The 25678-nt window shown below is 39.0% G+C and overlaps 2 protein-coding genes across 2 annotated transcripts; both read right to left on the reverse strand.

Annotated features, from left to right (window-relative positions):
- Positions 1–1246: 1246 nt before the first annotated feature.
- LOC139725873 (U5 small nuclear ribonucleoprotein 40 kDa protein-like) lies at positions 1247–12278 on the reverse strand. Its single transcript, XM_071636951.1, has 9 exons — positions 12146–12278; positions 9644–9773; positions 8809–8902; positions 6097–6262; positions 4694–4816; positions 4194–4314; positions 3608–3690; positions 2229–2394; positions 1247–1435 (listed from the first exon to the last, which is right to left on the reverse strand). Exons 1-9 carry the CDS (start codon positions 12251–12253, stop codon positions 1386–1388), a joined length of 1041 nt encoding a protein of 346 aa, XP_071493052.1. The 5' UTR covers positions 12254–12278; the 3' UTR covers positions 1247–1385.
- Positions 12279–17325: 5047 nt separating this feature from the next.
- On the reverse strand, positions 17326–25358 carry LOC139725875 (zinc finger protein 706-like). Its single transcript, XM_071636952.1, has 4 exons — positions 25237–25358; positions 24451–24614; positions 22570–22671; positions 17326–20083 (listed from the first exon to the last, which is right to left on the reverse strand). Exons 2-3 carry the CDS (start codon positions 24583–24585, stop codon positions 22579–22581), a joined length of 228 nt encoding a protein of 75 aa, XP_071493053.1. The 5' UTR covers positions 24586–24614; positions 25237–25358; the 3' UTR covers positions 17326–20083; positions 22570–22578.
- Between the last annotated feature and the right edge of the window lie 320 nt (positions 25359–25678).

Below are 25678 nucleotides of genomic sequence, written 5' to 3' on the forward strand. Positions count from 1 at the left end.
CTCAGATTTTTGCAATGGCATGCAAAAAATCTCATACAAATTAGTGCATACATGTACTCAACTACTGGTAGACAAACACACGCATCCAAACATGACACACGTACGGGTAATACAAAAATCACATTATGTGCATTCGATGAAGTTTGATTTTGTTACAAATATTTAATGCAAGACATTTACACTTTGTACATGATAACATAAAGTTACATCAAAAATCTAAGAGCCTGTGTCACTACCAGGGACACTTTTATGATGCACTTTCAGATTCTGGGCCTTTTCAAAAGAAAAAAAGAAAGAAAAGAAGTTGAAGGAAAGCAAAGTAGACTTGCAACTAAATGTTTTAAAAGGGGGCTGCTGTCCTTGCTAGTGTGAATTCTAAACCAACTGCTCTCCCTCCATCCCCAAAAGAACAACAACAACAACACCAACAGAAAACTCAAGGCAAAGTCCAAAAATATCTGGGAATACAAATAGTTTCCCATAAAATTCTACTGCAGTTTGGAGAACACTGAATAAGTGACCAAAAAGTATGATGGATGGCAGAGGTCTTTAACAAACAGCGATGTTGACAGCACAGTGACCTCAACCATATATTCTTCATTTGGACACATAGTCTCTTAAAAAAGAAAAAAAAAAACAACCCACAAACAATATAGTTTCTTCTCCAAAAATCATGCAGTGATGCTTTTATATTTCACACAAGTACGAGACAGTCTTCAATAAGGAAAAATGGCACAGAATCACTAGCAATGACAGGAGACAAATAAATGTTTTGTGGGCTTTCGCAGGCCAGGCCATAGGGAATAATCAAGTGCAGTGGCTGTATGGCTTGTTGAATCTTCTGTATATTCCTACATTCTCAGTGTAAAACATGTAAGGGCAATTTAAAGTATTGCAAATAAAAGTACACAAATAATGGCACATTTGAGATTTGGGTGCTGCACTGAAGGTCAAAAACTAGGTTTTTTTCTTCTGTTGTGCTTATTGTGCATAATACTGGTACACAGCTTCCTGGACAACCAATATCACACTGCAATGAAGTTGATGTGTGAAGGTTTTCTGTTTTCAATAAAACTGAAGCCTTCACCCCCCCCCCCCCCCCCCAAAAAAAAAAGGAGATTAAGAAGGAAAATTGAATAAGACAAAATAATCAGCTTGAAAAACAAAAAACATGTAAGCGTCCAAGCACCGCGTCATCATCCAGCTTGAATATCACATTGAGCTACTCCTTGATTCCACAAGGGCACTTCCGATTGGGCCAAAGCAAAGGATGTCCCGCCCACTTTCTAAGATTTGACCAATCACATTTCTCCAATGATCAGAGCAGAGTCCTGAGATGCAGCTATGGCAGTTCTGAAGTTTATCTTCGTTTTGCCTGCTGGATCTCACAGGATTTCTCCCAGAAAGATTTGCTTGTCGCTTGAGCACGAAAGAACTGGAGGAGAAGAAAAGTACAGACCAAACGGTAATAACTTTAATAGCATAAACATTTGCATCAAAAGATACTCACATGAAATGATAATTTAAATCATATTGTCAAGACATGCAGATACATTTGGTGGAGAATTATGTACCCTTTTCAATATTGCAATCTGCACAAAATATAAAGTCATTTGATTTCATCTTTCAATGTGATGTGTGCTGTATTATATACACCACATATTTTCAAGAATTTTTAATTTTCATAAATTTGGCAAGTTGGGTGTTATGCTCAAATTTTGAATCACACAAAAATATCAACTCTGATCCTAACATGAAGGCGACAAGCAGATAATACATTTCGTCATCAATTGCTGTACTCCACAATTGCAAATTCAATCACTCATGAAATTGCTGGGAATTCCTGATTTGAAAAAAATTGTACTCGCTATATATATGGCGCATACAGTAAGTCACACCTGCTCAATGGAAAAAGTACAAGAAACAAAACAAAAGTGAGACTATGAAGCAGATGATTCCAGTGTGTGTGCGATTTCAAATTTTACTTGTAATATACATCAAATGACAGGGCATCAGAAAAAGTTTTTCTTTGACATGTCTTCTCTGTATATCAAGTTACTTTCCAATTCATCTGTCATTCATGTCAGTATGTAGAAGTAATTTCATGAAATGTCAACGTGCTTTCACACTCAAATCAATATAATTTTTCAGAAGTATGATATCATCAACAGCACAGCACACATGCAAATATAGCTTTGAGGGTAATATGCCACTCATTCTGCACTCACTTATTGGCTCATATGGATGGAAGTCGACTTCATTGACGGATCCGACGTGCCCGGGAAGCTTGTAGAGTATCCTCCTCGATGTCGTGTCCCAGACATAGACGTGCCGATCAGCCGAGCCCGCCGCCACTTTGCTGCCATCCGGCGACCAAGAACACCGCAAGAGATTCTGATGAGAGGCAACACAACACCTTAATTGACACAGGGGAAACTCATTACAATGCGGACCTAGAAATAATTACAGGCAACTCCCGTTAAAAAGAAGTCCTCTAAAACCAGCAGTTTTCTCTTGTTAAATTAAAATCTCATTACAACCCAACAAATAACATGTATTAACATATCTGGATGATAATTCTGGGCCCTGAATTTTACTTTGCTGCATCCTGTGTGGTTCATTGTAACAGTGTCCACTATAACAGGAGTGCAATGTACTATCAAATTGTTGTATCAGTATTCTCACTGCTTCGGGGTACAATAACAAAGAAATATGAATTGGTACCTGCAAAATCACTTTGTTATAAGAAGGTTTTGTAATGTCCAACCTCTTTATAACGAGGTTCCACTGTATCAGCCTCAAGAGGCTGCTCAACTTTACAAAGCTTAGGATGGCCTGCTGATTTCATCACAACTGCAACGTGAGAAATCTCTACGAGCTACGGGAAGAAATGAACAGTAATCGCAAGGAAACATTTCTGTGATAATTGCTGAGCACACATGGAAATACTTATTACTACCAAACTTTTGGATGCATCACACTCATGAAATAACAATATTTCTGCAGATCAAAGAGAAACTTTTTGAATGAAATGACAAAGGAATCTCAACTGCAGGAGACTGGTAAAAGACTTGAGCAAAAAGTCAGAGTGAAAGGGGTGGTGTCACAAAATATTGTCACCATTTGAGTGATGGTATTTCGTCTAACAAGGTGTCCTGTGGGCAGATCAAAATGACATCAATTGACCGTGTTGCTTCATTCATTTGCAATGTGCAAAGAAAGAACTCTCCCCAATATAACTCCTCATATTTTCAGGGAGGTACTGACTTCCCTTTTCTATACAGGTTCAGTTAGAATGTGATGTCTTGATACGCATCAAGAGCAGAATCAGGAAAAGGGCCTCTTCAGTTCAGTGAGATTACTGACATGTAATGATTCAAATATGATCAGTAAATAACAGACAAAATTCATAAAAGAGTGACAACAGTGATAGCACAACTACAAATTAACTCTCTGCTGTCCCACAGGCCATTACTTTTTCATAGCTTGTCTCCGTTCACAATTTTCAACGTTTGTAGCTCCTGCTTTTTCTGATTTCAAACTTATTTTCTGCTCTCAAATATGCCCACCTTACATTCATGTCATAAAAGAAGATGATTCTGCCCACCTTTTCAAAGTTGTGTTGATGTCCCTGGAATATCTTCACGCATCTCTCCGGTGAGGCAAAGGGTCTGACGTCCCAGATCCGTACTACAGGAAAGGAGCACACAACCATATCACTAGTCTTATCAGGCACGGTCAATCTCTTACAAAGTTTCACACATTAATGTACACTACCTTGATCAAAACAGACTCTTAAAAACATAATACTTATGGATAGGATTAGCAGCCCCTATGAAAATGAAGCATCATGCTGTCGTAAACTAAAACATTCACTCAACTAATTGGTTAAATTTCATATAAGTTGTGAATACTGAACCTTTTTAGGATGACCTTTGTGCCAACAACTTTTTCACCCAATTTTGTTGTTGTTGTGTTTGTTTTTAAAAACAAAGACCTTACTTAGTTCATTAGCCTCGGTATAAGGATGTGACATTAACTCACTTTTCTCACACAAACACAAACAGCATACCAAAAGATTTCATTCTGCATAAATCAGTATCTAATCATGACGGAACAAAATTTACACATCAGTTTTAATATTCTGTGACTTGACCAGATGACAAAATCTACTGCACCGGGTTGGAACTCACATGTATTGTCCATGGAATTTGTGACCATGTAGGATCCATCAGGGCTCAACTCCATCCCCGTCACAGAGTCCGTGTGACCAGACATCTTGTACAGAAGACCGTTCTTCCGCAGATCCCACACCTGCCAAGGACAGAAAACCTTCATTAGTCTGGAGTTCTTATTCCCACAACCTTGCCCCCTTTGCAGATAGTAGTTGGGTAGTTATAATTACTTATGATAAATATCAATGTCAGAGATCAACATTACTACCAATCAATCTAGAACTGCCAGCTGAATTTTGGTGAAAATTATGACAGAGTGAGCAAATTCCTCAAAGCATGTTAGATATACGCTTTACTTGCCAATTGCTGGTGGAAACTACAATCATGCAGTTGGCAATGATGGCACAATTGACATGAATGCTTCTGAAGTTCTGCTTTTTTTTTTTCTTCTTTTCAGTATTGTTTTGAAATGTATCAAGTGAAATGCCCGCTGAATCCAAGGCTCAAATGTGGCGTACCTTAACGTCATTGTCGATGCCACCGGAGATGATCTGGTCGCTCGTATCATTGAAGGAGACGGCGAGAACCTGGTACGTGCTTTGGAACGTCTGCGCGCAGCCTCTTTTCCTCGTGTCCCAGATCTGCGATATGGGCAGGGATTTGACCGGATTTAGAGATCCATTCCATATAAAATGATTTCTTTGGTGATGGTAAATTGCACTGCTTGAACAGAGTCACAGGCGTTTCTCTTGAACGAATACAGGGCACTCCCATTATAATGAACATGGTTATAACAAAGTTCCGGTTACAATGCAGTAAAAATTCAGGCTGCGACATTATCGGCGCTATGTTTTTATTGTTTATTTGTTCGGTTATCATGAAATTTTGATGTAACGAAAGAAAACTGCCTGACTTCGTTATAATGGGAGTCCACTGTACCCCTTTTGGGATCAACATTTCACTATGTCATTGGGATTGTACTCAAACAAGTCACTGGATGTACTGACAGAGTGACAAGGAAATTCCATACTGATGCTACGTTGCTTTGACTTAAAAACATTAAATGTGCTGAGTAAAAACTTGCGGGGGAAAAAATAACCACATGAAACAAGATATTAACTGTAAACATTAAGAGAGGGAGACAAATTGGCAATTCTGTTGAGCTACGTGTTGAGCAGCCCTTCATTCTGTTTGTATACAAAAATTCTTATTTTCTCTTCAGAAAAATGTTCGTCAGACCTATTCTTGAAATGTAATAAGAGCAATACATTTTTGCATATCCTCTTCTGTGGTTAAGTTCAGTGTGAGCCCAATTATTTGAGAAAAATGAAAATTTGGGGAAATCTTATGTACAAAACATAGAGAGCTGCTCAACACCAACATCATGCACAGATGTCAGTTTGTCATATTCTCTACACTTGATTAACAAATCATACCTTTTCAGAGACTTCAACTCTCCCTTTTTCGACGGGAGATCTCCCGCCGAAAGCTCATTTTTGCAAAATCTCCCGTTCTCCCGTTTGAGATTTGATTTCTCCCGCCCTGGCTCTGTGTCTCCCGGTGGAAAGGATTTCTTACTTATTGCTATCGTATGTTGAAAAAATAAGCCTTAGATAGCACCAGAGAACATCTAGAACCCTAGGAACTTCGCGCTTCGCATACATCAATTTGGAGTCTCCCGTTTGCTAGGGGTTTCGGGCGGGAGAATCTCCAGATCAGAAGGTGCTTGGGGTTGGAGTCTCTGCCTTTTTATGCATTCATAACATTTTAATGTCCCCATCCCCCCCCCCCCCCCCCCCCCCCCGAAAAAAAAAAACAAGACGAAATAGAGCAAAATATAAGAAGTCCGCAAATTAATGCTGAACAGAAATATTTCAAGACATGCTAGGTGAAGAGAGCTTTCCGGAAATACATGACTCACTTTGATTGTTCCATCGTCGCTGGCGCTGGTGACAAGCGACGGCCCCCTCCGGGCCGGGTAGCAGGAGTTGACAAAGGACGTGTGACCCCTCATCCTCTTTACCCTGGTCCCTGTCTCTGTGTCCCAGAGACACACCATCTTGTCTGTAGCGCATGTCACAATTTGACTGGTGGGGGAATGCAGGTAAATGAATATCTGATTTTAGAGTTCATTTCAGAGTTGAATCACAAGCAGAGTAATCAATGAGCACAATACAAGTGTTGTTATGAAGAGATCACATCAAGGAATAGGTTTTAACTACAACATTATCTAATCAATAAACATATTCAATTTTCTTCAAGGAATGTTTCAAAATATTTCCTTGTAGCAATGTCAGGAATGCCAACCCCATACCAGCATTGCAGTATTCCAAGAGCTTAAAAGACTTATTTTTGGTAGGGGAAACAGTATCTTTACCTTTCCTGCAACAGACATATCTGCATACAATTTGGGAAAATGAAACCTGCAGCATCTAAATGGTAAAATAATGCAAAACAAAAAACAATGTTTGCATCTCTGCAATGTCTTGGGAATCACTTTCTTAGAGCATCGCCATGTTTCAGAATAGGGATATTTGTTTCTTCTGCAGGCACTCTTAACATGCTTGCTAAATCGGACAAGAATCTTTCTCATAAATGAATGACGACAATGACAATCCAGACTACATTTGTATTAAAGCAAGGAAGATATGTACAGTGCGCTCCCATTATAACGAATGTGGTTATAACAAAATTGTGGTTACAACACAGTAAAAATTCAAGCCCATACATTACCCACTCTATATATGGTTTCCATTTTTCTCATCATTTGTTTGCTCGGTTATGATGACATTTCAATATAAAGAAAGACTAGATATATCGCTACAGCGACTGATATGCCTCCGCCATAATGCATGGTTCTCCTAATAGGTCTATAGTACAATGTCTTGACAATGTGTGATGACAGTTTCACACAATTGGCAAAATATTAAAATGACAGGTTTGACACAAATGTGCTGAATGTTCACTTTCCTAGAACTAGGTTCAATTGGATGAATGATTAAAATGTCAGAGTGCAGGTATTTGGGGAACTGATGATTTTTATTTGACTTTTGACCCTTTTATAAGTTTATGCATTGAGTAATTTTCAAGGTATCACTGTGAGAAAAAGTATAATTTCAGTATCAAATGGGAAAATAGCATTATCTGAACCTGGCCTTTGAAATTTGACCTCACAGTTCCAAAGACAATCACTGTTAGGTTGAACATGCATAAATATGTAAGTTTCATGATGATACCTTGAGTTACTTTTGAGATATGGAGGAAAAAGTGCAATTCAGCACTTTCACTTGACCTTTGACCTTTTGACAAGAAACTTCCCACAGAATAAATATTGGGTAATACATGTATACATCAAGTTTAAAAAAAAAAAAAAAAAACCTTCAGGCATTGCATAAATATAAGGAAAGTAGTGATATTTTGAGGAGTTGACCTTGACCTTTGACCCCCTGACCTTTGAACCATGACCCCCAACTTCCCTAGATAATCACTGCCCATTGGAACAAGCATATATACTAAGTTCCATGAAGATACCTTGAAACATTTGCGAGATATGGAGAAAAACATGAATTTTCAACCTTTTTTTTCACAAAATATGTGACCTTTGACCCTGTGACCCTAAAATCCAAACAAAGTATTATCCCCCCAGGATATACCCTCATACCAAGTTTGACGTAAAACCACCACACAGTTCTTGAGTTATCGACAAAAACAAAACGGGGGGACATACGTACGTACATTTGTACGGTCAGACGTACGGACGGACGGACGTACGGACGGACGGACGGACGGACGAACGGACGGACGACCCGAAAACATAATGCCTCCGGCCACTTCGTTGGCGGAGGCATAAAAACTGCCGGTCCCTATGACTTCTTTATAAAGGGAGTCGCCTGCATCACTACTGCAAAACATGGATACTGTGGGCTGAAGTGAAATATTAACCCATTGAGGACGAGTCCCGAGTATACTCGGGCTGGTGTCTATGGGAAATGCGTGTTGTAGCAAATTCAAAGCGTCCTCAACGGGTTAAAGGGAACGCAAACTCAAAGAGCAATGTAGATTGAGTAAAAGCATTAACATTAGTAGAACACATCAGTGAAAGTTTGAGGAAAATCGGACAATCGATGCAAAAGTTATGAATTTTTTAAATTTTGGTGTTGGAACCACTGGATGAAGAGACTACTAGAGGCTATGACGTATGAGTGGACAACAATACAAAGAAAATATAAAAGGAATTCCACAAAAATGTACTTTTCTAGCAAAATGAAAGAGTACTTGACAAACCGCTTCCAGAAAGCAGGGGGAATAATAGCTACCCTTAACATATGTCAGTATCAAGTTGATGGAATGTGCAATTTTCATGAAAAATGAATTTTATTGAATTCCCTTTATATTTTCTTTATATTGTAGTCCACTCACACGTCATAACCTCTAGTAGTCTCCTTACCCAGCAGTTCCAACACCAAAACTTTAAAAATTCATAACTTTTGCATGGATTGCCCGATTTTCCTCAAACTTTCACTGATGTGTTTTACTAATGTTACTGCTTTCACTCAACCCACATTGCTCTTTGGGTTTATGTTCCCTTTAAAGTTCATGGAAGGATGATTGGTACACTGTATCTGGTCTTTACCTTCCATCCGTGTTATACTGCAGCTCCATTATGGCTCCCTGGTGACCCTTGAGTACAGCATAATTCTCACAGTCCCCGTAAACGTTCCACAGGACTGGCAGGTTGAACAAAAAGAGCATGTTAGAGTCAACCTTGCCTAAATTAACCTTGCATAAGTCGAATAATCACCGAAGTCAAAGGTCTTTTCAAGTCCTCTTTTCTTTATTCTGACTTCAATCCCTCATTTAAGTTTAATTTTCTCTAAGTAGAAGCTATTTCTTCAGTCTAAATAGATTCAACTTGGGTGAGGTTGACTGTATTTCATAGCAACCTCAATGTGGCTGGAAGTCACATCGTCTATGAAGGTGATGTTAACTACTGCTAGTCTTGGATTGAGTCAGTATTACTGTGGAATGCTTGGCAGTCAATGGCACAGCACATGATGGTGATGATGATTATAAAGATCATATCATCACCTCTGCTATGATTTTTGCCATTCAATTTTAATCATGCTAATTTTAACTGCATCTGATCATCCTTTTTGTTTTTGTTTTTTGGTCATCATCTATACACCACGTTGACAAACATGTACCTCTGCTACCAGTACATCTCTATCTTTATTTGATGATGATGATGATGATGATGACGATGATAATAGATGTTATCGTTATCAACACGATTGCTCGATTACCACCATCATTGATTCTAATTTTTATAATCAAAAGCCAACTACAATGAAGCATGAGACTAGTGTGTTTCCTTCAGGTGAGCTAACTGTTACAGCTTATGCCCCCCCCCCCCAACTTATTTACCCCTCTACATCAATCTGCATTTGAATCTGCCTTGAATTACTTACAAATGGATCTGTCGAAGGAAGCTGATGCAAGGGTCTGACCGTTGGGGTGAAACTTGCCGCTGAATATCTCTCCATCGTGGCCCGTCAGAAGCATGATGGCCGCAGTCATGCTGGACAGCCGAGGAGGACCCTGCAAATCAGATCGTATTGAATGGACCTTCAATGGAACCCTAAACCCATTCGAAGTTTGGGATACATTTCAGTAATGTAGAGGAGAGACCTTCTCTAACTTACCTAATAGAGTTACAATATTCCAATGCAATCAATACTTAAATGCACTTTTGCTGTGGTTTCCGCTGAGTGCTGGCCAAGACTGACGGTGCTTGAGCCGAGGGGTTTTGCAAAATCCACACCTTCAAGAAGAAAAGCCCTAGTCCTGTCATATTTGCTAAAGGGACTGTCGGTTGTGTTAGTGTTACCGACAAACGCTCTTATTGCATGATAATGACCCTGAAATCTAATAAAAATTTTGAAAAAAAAAAATCACTACATTTTTCTCATTGTATTGCATGTACAAATATGTGCTCCAGATAACAGATCTAGCGGCTCTAAATGTGTGTTTTGAAAGACTATTTACGGAAAAATATTTTAAGAATTATGAAAGCTATTAATTACTGGGATTGACACTAAGTAAAATTTAACAGCCTTTCATATTTGTCTAGATCTAAATTATTAATTTTGACTAGGATCAACTCCACCTAGGGCATATATACAGCCCAGTCGTGGCGCCGGGCCGTGCTAATTAATTTAAAGTTAAAATATTTATACATAAACTAACGATGTTAAGAGTTTAATAAACGTACTAAAAAGTAAGTAGATCTTAGACTAGTGTCAATTCAGTCCGGGAGACCCGCTTATGAGGACCGCTCCCGCGTACGAGGACTGCCCCGCCTCATGAGGACCGCCCCCCCGCCTCATGAGGACCGCCCCCATGCCTCATGAGGCCCGGGGGGAACGCCTCATGAGGCCCCCCTATTCACTTCTATTCATCTCACATCTGACGTATAAATTGTCGCAACTTTGCACGGTGATTTTTTGTTACACACACATGTCCACTATCCATGATGAAAAGAAGAAAAAATCCTATCTGTTTTTTTTTTTCCAAAAATCGAGTTTTAAAGGACAAGTTCACCTTCATAAACATAAGGATTGAGAGAATGCAACAATATTAGTAGAACACATCAGTGAAAGTTTGAGGAAAATTGGACAATCGATGCAAAAGTTATGAATTTTTAAAATTTTTGTGTTGGAACCGCTGGATGAGGAGACTACTACAGCTTGTGAGTCATATGTGTACATAAAGAAAATGTAAAGAAAACTCAACATATTTTCACTTTTTTCGCATAATAAAAGAGCACTTGACTTGCCTCTTTCTAAAGGCAGGGGGAATAATATTACCCATAACATTTGTCGATAACGAGTCGGGGGAATGTGTACTTTTTTCAAAAGATGAAATTTTGTGAAATTCTCTTTATATTTTCCGTATATTGTTGTACGCATGTGACATCTAAGTTATTCACACATTGCAGTAGTCTTCTCATCCAGCGGTTACTACACAAAAACTTCAAAAATGCATAACTTTTGAACGGATTGTCCGATTTTCCTCAAACTTTCAATGATGTGTTCTACTAATATTGCTACATTCTCTCAATCCTTATGTTTATGAAGGTGAACTTGTCGATGCAGAGCGCCCATTAAAACACACATGTTTTAATGGGCGCTCTGCATCGGTTGATTAAAACTCGATTTTTGAAAAAAGAAACAGATAGGATTTTTTCTTCATTTCATCATGGATAGTGGACATGTGTGTGTAACAAAAAATCACCGTGCAAAGTTGCGACAATTTATATGTCAGATGTGAGATGAATAGAAGTGAATAGGGGGGCCTCATGAGGCGCTCCCCCCGGGCCTCATGAGGCATGGGGGCGGTCCTCATGAGGCGGTCCTCAAGAGGCGGGGCAGTCCTCGTACGCGGGAGCGGTCCTCATGAGCGGGTTTCCCGGACTGAATTTGATCATGAATGTTACAGTACCCTTGACCGTGCTGACCTTTTAGCTTAGTTGAAACCTGAAAGTGCTTGTAAAAAAAGCCGTAGGTACTTAAATTTGTTGTAACTTTGTTTGCTTCGCATTTAAGCATTCTTCACACCAGCAAAACTGACAACTTAGTGACAGGGAGGGATCCAGTGTTGCCAGCTAGAGTAGTATCATTACGTATCAAGTATCATTCGATTCGTATCAAAATTCGAATTTAGAAGAATAGAACAAGTTCCCAACAACTAAGCGAACTAGACAACTCAACTCTAGGTAGAGGGTCTAGATGGTCCACAGTAGACAGACAGCCTAGCCCTTGTAGAAACTCTAAAAATGCCCGCAGTAAATTTAAACTAATGCAATGTCTATGAGAGTTGTGCTTTGTGAACGTTTTCAAACTGTCTGTGCTGTCGTGGTCGTGGGTCTGTGATGACTGATGTGTTAAAAAGAAGAAGAAAAAGAAACTTACAGCTTGAACCACAGCACCATGCTGCGCTCCTGCTACCACCAGTTCATGGTGTTTAGCTCTTTTGATTGCCACCAGCGCCCCTTCCTCTGCTTTTCTTTTTTGGTCCATTTTGAGTAACAACTTACAGAACGAAACGAACCACTGCGAAAGTTGCTGTATAGGGTCTTTGCACAGGTAAAGTTTGTTAGTCCCGCCAGTGTATTGTGTGTGTTGTATGTCTCGACAATTTGTATGTACACGCGTGTCAGTGTCTAGGACATGTATTTAGCTCGGTGCATTATTTTCAGTAATACATATAAGGTAGCCGCATACAGACAGCCAACTAGCAGTAAGACTTGCTGTACAGCATCAGAGCTGGAAGAGTCATTTTATAAAGGCTAAGTAAGTTCTCAGTCGCACTCATTTGACATTTTATTCACTTATAATAACATTTATTGTTTGTATTATGTTTTTAAATTGCTCATAATCTTAAAAATGTATCACTGTAAATAAAAAATGTAATAAAAAACCTGGATATTAGAATATGAATAGTCAAATGTATATTACGTTTACATTTCCTCAGTCAACAGCACGCTTGCCACAAGATGGGGCTATTGTTGTTGACGGCTAGTACTGTATGTAAACTTGTTCAAGGTCAGATCTATCGTTAGATGCGCACAGAGAAATAGAACGAGAACTTTACTTATAATATCATGCATGTGGATTTTCCATTCATATTCATGTATTCATCATCGTGTTTTAGCCTTAGTCATATTACCACCTGCGGCTTCCTTTCTTTCCATTGGTAAAGTGATGAATGGACAGGATAGGAACTTAGAATTTGCAAAAATCATTGTAAAATCATTTTCTCTCTTTTACTTTCTCTTCTTCCTTCTGTTCCTCTTCTATTTTTTTTTTGATAGACATTCCGATAAAGAAGATGATTTAAAAATCAAAAGAATCAATGTCAATATTTGAAAAATCAGAGCAGCTTTTAATTATTGTATTGATTGTCAAAAATTGTCAACCCCTGCAGAGTTTGGGATTCTGAAGCTGAACTTATGTTACAAATATATGATACAGAAAATATATTTGTATTCATGTTTAGTCATGTGAGGTAAACAACCTACCGTACTAGTATCTGGAGTAAACTTAATGGTGACATTATTATGTTTTTGTTCTCTTCTATATTGCATATGCCTTCCCATGTTAGTGAAACAATTCAATGCCTTTCAAATCATGAATTCTAATCGTGTCGAGTTTTTATTGCAAATGATTGACAGATTGCCTTACATCAATGTAATCCAGCCAAAATATGTAATGCCCATTTTTATTTTTATTTTTATTTTTTTATTTTTTTTTTATCATGGCTAATCCTAAAACATAGACTGGGGGCCAATCTGGTGCTAATTTATCCCATCAGTAACCCAACCGCCTGCCCTCTTTAAAAAAAAGAAAAAAAGTTTTATGCATTACTATCTTTATATTGTTTTCATGTAGAATACCGGTATATAATTACGTAATGAAGAGGTCAAAGGTCAACAAAAGTATGTCAGAATTATTTATGTGACACACAAGTCTCTTCGTAGAATCTTGATAGGCTTTCAAATAGACAACTTAATAATAGACAAAATAATCATGCAGTGATCTATTTTGCATAATCTAAAAAGTTGTTAAAATGAAGAGTAATATTGCTGTACCTTCCAGGGAACAATAGGCCATTATGTACAGAATCTTCAGTTACAATATATTACATGTATAAGCATTAATCTCACCCATGATGCACAACCCATCACACACACACACACACACACACACACACACACACACACACACACACACACACACACACATATCCACACAGATACAGACACAGAAGTGCACAGACTCCAATCAAGAAGGCATGTGATTTGCCCCTAGGCGTAGCTTCATTGTTTAATAATGGGCCAAGGTCAAAATGTACATCCTTACAACACATACATGTATGTGGCACAAAAGATGCCACAATTCAAAAATAAAACAAAAACAAGACAGACACACAAATAAAGACAGGAGCATGGTGAAATAATCTCTTTGTCCTACATCAAAGAAAAAAAAAGAAGAAAACAAATCTCGGAAAAAATACCAATTACATTGAAAATGGATAAAGCGGGATACCTATGACAAAATCTTAAATGCACTGGCCTACTACTTTTCAATCTTGCATCCTCATTTTTAATAGTGACAAGCTCATCACATGTCAAGCAAAAAAAAAAAAAAAAGAAGAAAGGTGGACTTTACCCACATGAAATGCAGCTAATCATGAAATACATTTCAGCTCAGATTTACAACATTGTTAGGACTTCCTTACAAAGAGAGCTGACAGACTCGCCCACATGCGCGACCTATCGGATTTCAACTTATGTAACACTGAACAGGGATGCCAGTTAAAATGAAACAGAGGGCCTGAAATACATCCACATGAAGCTCCTTTGTAAATGAAAAAGCCTGAACTTTGAAACTGCCAGGGCCAGAATTCAGGCTTCTCCGCAAATACTGGCATTCCTGACTGAAAGAAAACTTTGGGAAGCTGAGTTTTCATTGAAATGTGAAAAGTTGTGTGTGTACTCTTTGGGTTCATGTGCCGTCACTGATAGCAATGACGCTGCTTCTGACATCATATGGTATCTTTACACTAAAGTCACGGAAAGGAGTGTTCAGTATCTCTTTTACTATCAGCAGTCTGTGGTCTATGAATACAAGCAAACCCAACCTAAACAAAATGTAATAAATCACAATCTTTATTAGTGAAAAATTGAGCAAAGACAATAGAATGCCATCAGGTTCAAATTCTGATGGAATCCCATTTTCTTTGCTTAATTCTTCACTCATGAATTATATTCATTTCTGGTCAGTTTCCCGTTGTTTGCGTTAATAAAAGATGTTACATATTCCCTTTATGTGGCGTCTTGAGGTCAAAGGTCATCCTTATTTGGGTTACCTGTGCTAGATAATAAATAAAGCCCTCATTATGCTGTAGTTTGTGACGACTGCACTCTCATCTCTGAATTTTGCTAATTACCCTTTTCCCCCTTCATAATCAGCACACTTTAACATACAACTGTATTTCATTCAGGTACATGGTGGCGAACCCAGATAAATGTCAATGGTCATATTTTGTTTCCTGTTGTAACACACCTTTTTTTTTTTCTTTTTGGAAGCGACAGGTCAGTATCCCAACAATATCCAACGTGCAAGAAATTAACATTAAGATTTTGTGCATGCGCTATAAATGCATGTATACCTGCTTCCACTGCAGAAGAGCAGACAGAGAAATTAAGCTTGGAGCTCATTCGCCAGTATGAAAGAAATTCTTCCCAGGCTTTCCCTGTTTGATTCCGTAATAAATCTCCTGGGATGATTCCCCGAGTGGCTAGCAGGAAAACGGTGCATACAAAAAAATATAAATACTGTATTTAGTATATGCCCTGATTATCAAGTGGTATTAATCACATTATCCACACACTGAACTTGAAAATAAAATTTCAGGTTTGGAACATGAATGCATGCCAAAAAAATGCAAATGTATGTATATTGAGTTTTCAAATTTCTTGGGCACTTGGAAATCCCATGAGTTCATTTCTGATGAGCTCTACAAAGTAAAACAATTTATGGTTATCAGTTTGTGCAGTATAAAAAGCTCTAGGGAACTTGACTGAAACACACCTCAAGACAACAAACCTGGGTAAAAGTATTATCAAATTGCGACTTTGGTTTGCAAGGACGATGTTACAAAAGTGATTGTCTCTCTTCGGGTGTAGAAAAAGATATACATGTAGGTCTGGACTTGAGAGACTATCCCTACTAAAGCAGTGAATGAACTCCATCACTGCCGGAGACAAGAAGTTTGCATACATTGGCAATTGACAATGTGAAATTATTATCCCCGGTCCTGTTTCATAGAACTTGTTATCAGTGACAACTGCCACATTTCTGTGACAAATTTGCTCTAAGCCAATCAGATGCAAAGATTTCAGTAGCTTATAACAACTGTGACAACTTGTCACTGATAACAAGTTTTATGAAACGTGGCCCTGATTGGTTTAACGTAGCACATGGAGCATGCTTAAAGCTTTCAGGGCACTGAACATAGAAATTTCTGATATTTTGTGAAGGCACAATTTTTTTTCCCCACTCGGTAGTATCATGATATGAACCATCCAGTTGACATAGCCGGCTGTAAAGTTTTCTTTTCTATGAAACTTTGTCTCCTTGATTCATCTTGAGCTTGCATGATAACACATCACTGCATTTCTGTTTTAATAAAGTCAACTTCATATGAGTTACTGGTATATGTCCGTAGTGTCACTGACAGAGAAGTGTTCAGGAATTAAAGAGCTTGAAGTTTCTTTGGTCAGATTGGGTGACATGTTCTTACACCATATACAATATGTATGTGTTTCAGAATGACCTGCACAACATTGTTAACCCATCGAGGACGGGCTGATTTTGCTACAACAAGCATTTCCCATAGACCCCTGCCCGAGTATACTCGGGACTTGTCCTCAACAAATTAATGTACGACACTTTGCAGACTACAATGCCATTATGTGTATTTCACAGTAGTTTTAATTTACACAAATTTTGTGAGCAGACTGACATTCTCGAAGTAATGGCACAGTGAAATATTTCCTCATGAAACGCCTCCTGCGACACAATTACAATGTACAATGTTTAAATCGTCTCCAAGCTACAGTATTGCTAACTGTTCTTCTTAGAAAAGGACTCTGCCAATTACTCATCACACTGCGTGTGCTCTCCATAGTGATTGCAGTATTAACCCGTTGAGGACGGACTGATTTCGCTATAACACGCATTTCCCATAGGCCATAGGCACCTGCCCGAGTATACTCGGCACTCAACAGTTTAACAATCCCTAATGAAATTGTCTCATAAGTGCCAATTCATTAAAGGACAAGTTCACCTTCATATACATAAGGATTACGAGAATGCAGCAATAATAGTAGAACACAACATTGAAAGTTTGAGGAAAATCGGACAACCCGTTCAAAAGTTATGAATTTTTGAAGTTTTTGTGCAGTAACCGCTGGATGAGAAGACTACTGCAGTGTACGATGTCACATGCCTACAACAATATAAGGAAAATATAAAGAGAATTTCACAAAATTTCATCTTTTGAAAAAAGTACACATTCCCTTGACTCGTTACCGACATATGTCATGGGTAATATTATTCCCCCTACCTTTAGAAAGAGGCAGGTCAAATGCTCTTTTGTTATGCAAAAAAAATGAAAATATGTTGAATTTTCTTTACATTTTCTTTATACTGTTGTACTCATATGACATCACAAGCTGTATTAGTCTCCTCGTCCAGCAGTTCCAACACAAAAATTTTAAAAATTCATAACTTTTGCATCGATTGTCCAATTTTCCTCAAACTTTCACTGATGTGTTCTACTAATATTGCTGCATTTTCTCAATCCTTATGTTTATGAAGGTGAACTTGTCCTTTAAGCAATATGCTCACAAAATAAACCATGCATACCGTGACTGAGTTTTACTACGAACATGAATAGTGGAAACCTCACTGAAGCTATTCTGAGTCAAAGATTATAAGTACAAATTTCATAAAAGCAATCCATAGACATAAGAAAAGACTACATAAGTTTGGCAAGCGGGAGATACCTACATGTATAGCTTTGCTAAACCATGCTAACTGTGTAGATTACTGTAACAACAAAGCGTACTGTTTACGCAGGCTCACAGATGTCAATTTCTCATGAAAAGATACAATACCTAACATGCCATTGTCCGTGCTTTCTATACGTAACCTTCATTTTGAGCTACAACAGTGCTATAATCTGTAATCAGAAATATTACAGCCATGAACAAAAGTTATTGTATTGGAAGATATTTCTGTATAAAATGGATCTGTTTACTTCTGTACCACCGATTACATCCTATGCAAATTTCTAGTACATTCTTGATTGGTTTGACTGCAGAGTAGGCACAAAATCACAAGAAATGTCAGTTAAGAACACATACACAAAGAGTAAAAACATACATTTCTCCTTTCATGTTATTGTGAAGAAACACATTTTTGATTTTTGCATGTTTAGTTCTTTGTTTTAGTAATAGGTTTGCATGTATTATCTGTGGTCTGAAGAAAGCTACAATGTCTTGTCTGCGTATATCCACAAAATTCTAAGTATTTGAGAATGTGAACAGTCTAACACAGCTTAGGCAGATTCTATGGGGCTATTAAACACGAAACAAAATCACTTGTGTGAAGAGGGGCATAATTACCAGGCACAGTACAACATGTACATCAACCCTACAGACATGAGGCTCAAGCATGGTGCATCTCAATATGAAGGAATAATTCTACACTGCAGGAGATGGATCATGGCCCCTCTCAATGTCACTGCAATGTTTTGATTCCTTAAAGTCTGGTCACCACATTTCAGACATTAGCATCTTGCAAACAATTATTGGTCAATCCAGAGTCTCATTTCAGGAAAGAGGCTTCGATAGTTATTCTTGCTAGAAATACAGTAAGCAACTTCTTACAGGAAACAGACAATCAGAAAGGGAGATTTTCTACTACAATGACACAATTCCACTGCAGCAAAGAGTTGTTAACAGAGCAACATTAGAACTATGAAATAGTTAAGCCCTGACATTACAAGAATTTCCATTTCAGGAAGTATTATTCCTAGTTTCTATCCATTCTCTTTCTTGCTGCAAACTTTACAAACCTTGCCCACCACAAGCTGCTTGCACGCACTATTCTAAGCTTAACATTGTTTATAGGCTACAAGGGGTATTAGTTAGGCTATCTTTAATTTTTTAGCTATTTACACAATATATGCATAATGCTGGATTTAGGTTCATGTTTTATAGAGCAGGAGGCTACATAGACCAGTCAGATCATAATTGGGGACCTAAAAAACGCAATCACATAACATACAATCGGAATCTCAAGGCGGCACTTTTGTCACTGAAGGAACTGGAGGTAAAATACAATGTCAGGAAGGAAACAGAAGTGGTAGACCAAGAATCTCAAGTTATAAATATCTTTTGATTCCACGTACCCTCCATATTCAAAGCGTGAAGGTTTGTAAAGGGGGAGGGGCACAGGCAAAAAATTGAAGACAATTTTTCATTAATTTTGTTTCATACGATACTAATCAAACAAAAACATGATATGTAAGTGTAACATATGATAACACAGAAAAGAAGTGAGCACTTCCAGTAAGTTGAAAAACTAAGGCCTTGATACACACGCAAATTTCCAACCTGCCTGTCCGCAGGCTCTCCCTGCAGCACATAGAGAAACTGAACCGAAAAAACCTTCCCTGTCGTGCATTTTTGTCGCCATGGTAGACACTACGTAGCTTCCGTGGTCGCTCTCTAACGTCAGCGAGCGATGGAAGCTGGAGTCGCAGATTGTCGTAAACGCTGAATTCCACTGGTGCTGGGCTCTGTCGCGGACAGTGTCGCTATTGATGTGCTTTTCTAGCAGCGTCCCTCTCTACAAGGAGCTCATCCCGCCATCAAGCCGTTCCTCCAACACTTCCCATGGTTGACACGCTTTGATCCGAGCAATAAAATTCATCCTCCTACGCACAACACGCAGCGTTGCATTTCCCCAGTTTTCCCCCTTCTATTCTCTCTTCACTTCCGTGTGGAACTTTGAATCATCGAGGCCAATCATCCGTGCGAGCTCGGCCGATAAATCATGGAAGCCTTCTGGTGATGAGAAAAAAAAAAATTATCCAGTGTCCTTTGGATGCGGCGCGGGACAACCTCCCATTCTCCTCTTGCTGAGACATGAGGCTGGTGAACAGCGCCCTCAACTACGGATCTATTGTTGTCGAGTGAGTGTCAATGATCACATCCGTTCTACAACATGCAAGTCAGTAATAACTGGTTCCTTCATGATGACATCAGCTGTTTCCTGTTTTTTTTTTTTTTTTTTTTTTTGGGGGGGGGGAAGGAAATAGTATGATACAAGAGCCATGAGTCATGTGAATCAACCTTCATAATGTTTATGCTATCACTCTACCAAATCAAAGGCTTGGGCAGGGGGCAATCTGCAAGGGATGGGGTTAATATGTTTGGAAGATACCATGAATTTATATTCCTTTATTGATTTGAGGAGAGGCATCCCCAACCCCACCCCCCCCCCCGAAAAAAAAGAAGAAAAATAAATGACAGATAAAAACTAGACAGCATGTGGGTGATGATTAGACTACATTCAAGGCTACAGCTGTTCAAGCACTGGTGAGTCACAAATACTGCATCCTGTCAGGACCACAAACAATACAAAACAAAAACAAATCTTTAGTGCAGTCATGTAACTGTGATGTCGATTCTATAAGAATTGGACTAATATATCTTTTGCTTCATTCAAGAACTGCACAGAGTTACGAGGACCAGTATGTCAAATTCTGTTCATTATATCTTCTAAACATTGTGCTAATGTAAATAATCTCAAACAGATTACATTGCAATACAGCAATGCACATAATGATACAGAAAAGGATGCAATATTCCTTCTCTCACACCAGAAGTGCTGTAAAATAAATGTCAAATCCAGTTTTTTCTTTTTGCAGACAAGCAGTTGTGTTTGTTTTGTGAGGTACCCAAATGTCATGTTTACTCACATTTTTTAACTCTGGTAATTGAAGTCATGTGGCTTAAAGGGATAGTATTGACCAATTTGGGTTCGTTGAGGGCAGCAGACAATTTGTGGCACTGGGCGCAGCCATTAGCTCAAATTGCGGTGTCCCAGCTGACCCCCCCCCCCCCCCTCCCCCCGGGCAACATGTTTATCGCGCACTTGTAACAAAGGTTCGCACATTTAGCAAGCATTCGCGCACTCAGTACGAGACGCCCACTGGCTAAAGCAATCATGCATCAGTTTTTCATTCCGTGCGCGTGATTATGTAGGGAGGGGGTGGGGGAGTGGGGGGGGGGGGGGTCGGCTGGGACACCGCAGTAATGGCGCTGCCCATGCCGATAATACACAAAGCGCGTCACAGAATCGGTCAATAGTTCTGGCTGGTTGAGATTGGGCTTCAAGTTACAGACTTTTTTTTTTGAGATAATGAGGAACCTCTTAAGAAACATGAAAGAGCATACAATTCTAAGAGGAATTCAAAGTTTATTTGATAGAAGTTGCTTTTGAAATGGCCAAGGTATTCAAAACAAAGTGATCCTAATAAAAGATGGGACCCATGCTTTATTGGGATTGCTTTGTTTTACTTTGTGGATATCTTGGCCATTTCAAAACTGATTTTCATCAAATAAACTTTGAATTCCACTTAGAATTGCACGCTCTCAAATACTTTGTGAGTGGTTTCTTATTATTTCGCAAAGAGTTACAATAAAAGTTGAATCTCCCATCTCAACCAAAACTACAATAAACTAAGTAAATGAAACTCTACAAAAGAAAATCAAGGTAGAGCAGTTTTCTCTAACGGTCTAAACTCTGAAAAAAATGATAAAACCCAGGAGTGATGGTAATACTGTGAGATCAGAGTCTCTGCCACGGTCTTCATGTGTGTGTGTACATGTTTCATCAGTAACCGTTCTGCGCATTCTTATTCGATTACCATTCTTTTTTTTTTTGGGGGGGGGGAGGGGTTGCTTTTTCAGATAAATTGTCAGGACATTGACTGTGTCACAAAATCATAATTAGGAGCTCCCTTTCCTTGCACCATTAGGCTAACTGAAAGAATTTTTTTTTTGGAACTAAAATCAACAAAAATACTGATTATCACTGATCTTCCACACTTCACAACTTGCAGGAATTCAGAAAATTATATCTTGTGGTTGAATGAAGCTACTTCTTTTCTGAAATAAAAGACAGTATGCGCTCCTCCAAAATGAAAATACGTATTGCAAAGTGTGCTTACACACTACAATTCCACACTACATGACAAAGACCAGTATTGTATCTCATGTGAAATTAGTATCACATGCCAGTAGGACCTCCACAAACATTAAGTCACTTAAAGACTGAAGTACATGTAAGACATCCCCCACACACATCTAAAATGAAATCCCAAATACTAGTAGCAGGTACTTGGATTCACAACCTCAAGAAGTCACATTTTTAGATGGTGTTTGGGACGATTCCACATGAATGCTACCACACTTTGTAACAGTACCAGGGACCATGTCACATTACAAATGCTACCACAGTTTGTAATGGTGCTAGGGATAATTTCAAATGAATGCTACCTCATCTGGCAACAGCTTTTACACCCTTTGACTTTTAAAATAAACAAGCAATCTGGAAATTTAGTGAAGAGTGAACACATGGGGGGGGGGGGGGGGGTGGGGGGTGGGGAGAGAAAGAAAGAACCAGAGTCAGAAATTGTGAGATTACACTAACATATGTAGGGTATTGGAGATAAAGCTGAGGTTTAGGGTTACCTGCTCATGCTACGCCTGCTGTGCCAACTCTGCAGGCAGGGGGCTCTTCGGGTGCTTGTTCTCAAAATGCTGCTTGTAGGTCTTTGGGTCAGGCATCTGAGTCTGCAAGATGGAATAGTTTACATCATTCAACGTTCTCCGATCCGCACTTGACTTACATGTAGAACCTATCTTTGCCCAGTCCTTTAAATATAGACGAATAGTGCTTGATTCAAAAGAGTAAACTTTGCTGTCTTGCATTTTATAATGCATGTTCAGATGGACTAAACAAAACCCACTGAAGTATACAAACCTCAAAGAGGTTCAGTAGACTGCAAAAATGGAAACTTTCGCTGTATTGAAATTTTCGCGCATTTCGCGCAACCAGAAGCTAGCGCGAAAATAAAAACACACAAATATTTTGCAAGCTTTATGTGCCAGTAATTGATGTCTGGATTCTGCAGAATTAAAAACATGCAAAACTCTTCCTACCCAGCCAAGCGCGAAAAATTAGCCACACGAAAGTATCCACTTTTACAGTATACTGGAGTGCTTACTCGCCCAATTCGCAATACGCCATGTACAACTGCTCTATGAGTGCGCGGAAGGTCGCACTATAGAAGCTTGCCCCTCATGGTGGACAGTGCTCCTGGCTGCCGTGCTAGTAGCCTAGGAGCATCCAAAGAGCGCAGATTTTCAGTACGCCCGGTAAAATTGTGCTGTGAGCGCGCGGAGCTGTTCTCAAAATGCTGCCTGTAGGCCTTCGGGTCAGGAATCTGAGTCTGCAAAATGAAACAGATGATATAATTTAAAGTTCTCCTATTTTGCACTTGAGGTTCTGTAGATGCAGAAATTTTTGCGCGACATTACTTTTCGCGTATTCCTCGCTACTTCTGGCTGGCGTGAATTCTAAAACCTGTGTATCTAAATATCTTCACAATTTTCTCTACACGTTTTGAATGGGCCGACAATTGTGCAGCGCGAATTCACGAACCCGCGAATATGTTTCTGAGGTGCTCAGCGTGAAAAATTTATTGTGCGAAAATATCACCGTTTACAGTACAACGTAGCAACCTATCTTTGCCCACTCGGTAGAGACACATAGTGCTCGATTCTAAAGAATGAACTTTGCTGGCTGACATAATGCATGTTTACATTGACTGAACAAAACCCACTGAAGTATACAAACCCCAAAGAGGTTACATGTATATAAAGTAGGTATTAGAGAGCTTTATACTTGCAATATACTATGTACAACTGCTCTGTGAGTGAGCGGAGTGAGGCGCTAGGCTAGCCCCTCATGGCAGTCAGTGCCCCTCGCCAACATACCAGCAACAGGAGCAGCCATGGGGTACAGACTTGCAGTACGCCCTGTACAATTGTTCTGCTAGCGCACAGTGCACACACGCATGGAGCACAGTCCCTCCATTGCTAAGAAGGGCACTTCTATGTTACGTCTCCTTACGATCAAAACAATCTTACTTAGTCTGCCTGATATAGAGATAGCCTCTTTGAAAAACGCTTTTACGATTTCTGTTGTCACTCTCAAGATACAATGCATGTAAGGCCCATTGTTATCATGCCCATAAACTGTTCCAAAGTGGTTTACTCCCAAACTACTGTCTTTGTGAAAAATTCATTCTGGTACTGTACAATGTGCATATCTGGTCATTGACAAATTTGCACTACAATGTATTTCGATGAAATGCACGTACACTGTATATTACCATCACTTTTAACCACATATTTCTGTTTGCTTGTTTCTCATTGCTTCATTTTGATACAATAATCAGAAGAGAATGCTGGGATTTTGTCATTAAGCTAAGCAAGATCTCAACCCTTGCAAACATTCTTGTACTGTTGTCTAATATTGATCACATAGGGCAGGGTTTGCTATCTTACCTTGCAGACTGTACACTGGAATATCAGAGCCTTTTTGGCAGCTACTTTGGAGTCAACGGCATTCCCCTTCTTCTTTTTTTCTGCCTCCTTCGCCCTCTTCTGCTGGGATTGGATCTTTTGCTGACCGCGCGCCATCGCCGTTTGTTGTTGTTGTCAAATCTCAACTGAAAACAAAAAGTGAAGAAATTGAAGCAACAATCTGTGTAAAGGAGTGGAAACAAAATATGTCACATGACCAATCAGAATAACATCCAGATTTTTTAACATAATTTTATTATTTTTTTTTGTACAGTTAGCTTGAAATTGTAATTTGTGTATTAATTAACTTTACTGTGAGACTATATAAATGTTAGTTGTGTCATTGCTCCCTAGTGGAAAGAGTTCCTTATGTCCCCCCCCCCCCCCACTAAATTACTATTTTCTTTTACTAATAATAAACAACTAAATAACGCTAGGCCTAAGAAAGGTTATGCCATTTTATGGGAAGACTTCCTTATGACTCTAATTTGAGACATAAATTTAGCCTTTAGTTTATATTTAGACCCTAGTAAAAAAAAAAATTGTAAAATTTTAATTTATTTATTCTGTGCAAATTAGAGGGGGGGGGGGGACATACGGAACTCTTTCCCTAAAGAGAAGCTACTTAGGGCCTACTGCTTACGCTTAAAGAAGTAAAATCTAATTTACAGCCAGTCCAAGCACTGCCAAGAAATGTCGATGACAATATGCGTGGTGTTGTACAAATAGCAGAGCAGTAGCCAGTATTAATCAGTGACAGTATGTCACCTGATTTTGCTGATGTGCAATGATGAGTCAAGAGTCGAAAATTTCCAATATCTGATTCTGACACGACGTTTGATTTATGGACACAGACAATCGAGTGACACGTGGAGCAATTCAATGGTTGTCGACTGTCTACAACAAATGGTATAATGCTCTCTTGAAATTCTAGTTGCAGAGAATATTGTAGTATAAATTACGACGTGGGAGAACCAGCAGGCAAACGAGATACAGCAATCCAGTCAGCAGTAATTGTGCACACTTTTACATGCATTTAGAATAGGGATTGCGACTAGATGCAGAAACAGCATGCAACACACATGTAAGTACAGTTGTACGTTCACTTGTTCCGTAGTCCTTTGTACATCCCACACACACACACACATACACACACACACACACACACACACACACACACACTAACTACGTAGGTTGATTGACACTAGCT

Source organism: Diadema antillarum, unplaced genomic scaffold (assembly GCF_040938485.1).
Source record: "Diadema antillarum isolate AM-2024a unplaced genomic scaffold, OU_Dant_1.0 seq00000063_RagTag, whole genome shotgun sequence".
Taxonomy (NCBI): domain Eukaryota; kingdom Metazoa; phylum Echinodermata; class Echinoidea; order Diadematoida; family Diadematidae; genus Diadema; species Diadema antillarum.

Excerpts from the sequence above, each read along its gene's own strand:
- LOC139725873 (XM_071636951.1), bottom strand. The coding sequence starts at position 12,253 with ATGGACCAAAAAAGAAAAGCAGAGGAAGGGGCGCTGGTGGCAATCAAA. Across the intron at positions 8,903-9,643 it reads TTCCTTCGACAGATCCATTT|TCCTGTGGAACGTTTACGGG; the intron begins GTAAGTAATTCA and ends TCAACCTGCCAG. Across the intron at positions 1,436-2,228 it reads CCATCCATATGAGCCAATAA|TTCTTTCGTGCTCAAGCGAC; the intron begins GTGAGTGCAGAA and ends CTTCTCCTCCAG.
- LOC139725875 (XM_071636952.1), bottom strand. The coding sequence starts at position 24,585 with ATGGCGCGCGGTCAGCAAAAGATCCAATCCCAGCAGAAGAGGGCGAAG. Across the intron at positions 22,672-24,450 it reads TCCAGTGTACAGTCTGCAAG|ACTCAGATGCCTGACCCAAA; the intron begins GTAAGATAGCAA and ends TCCATCTTGCAG.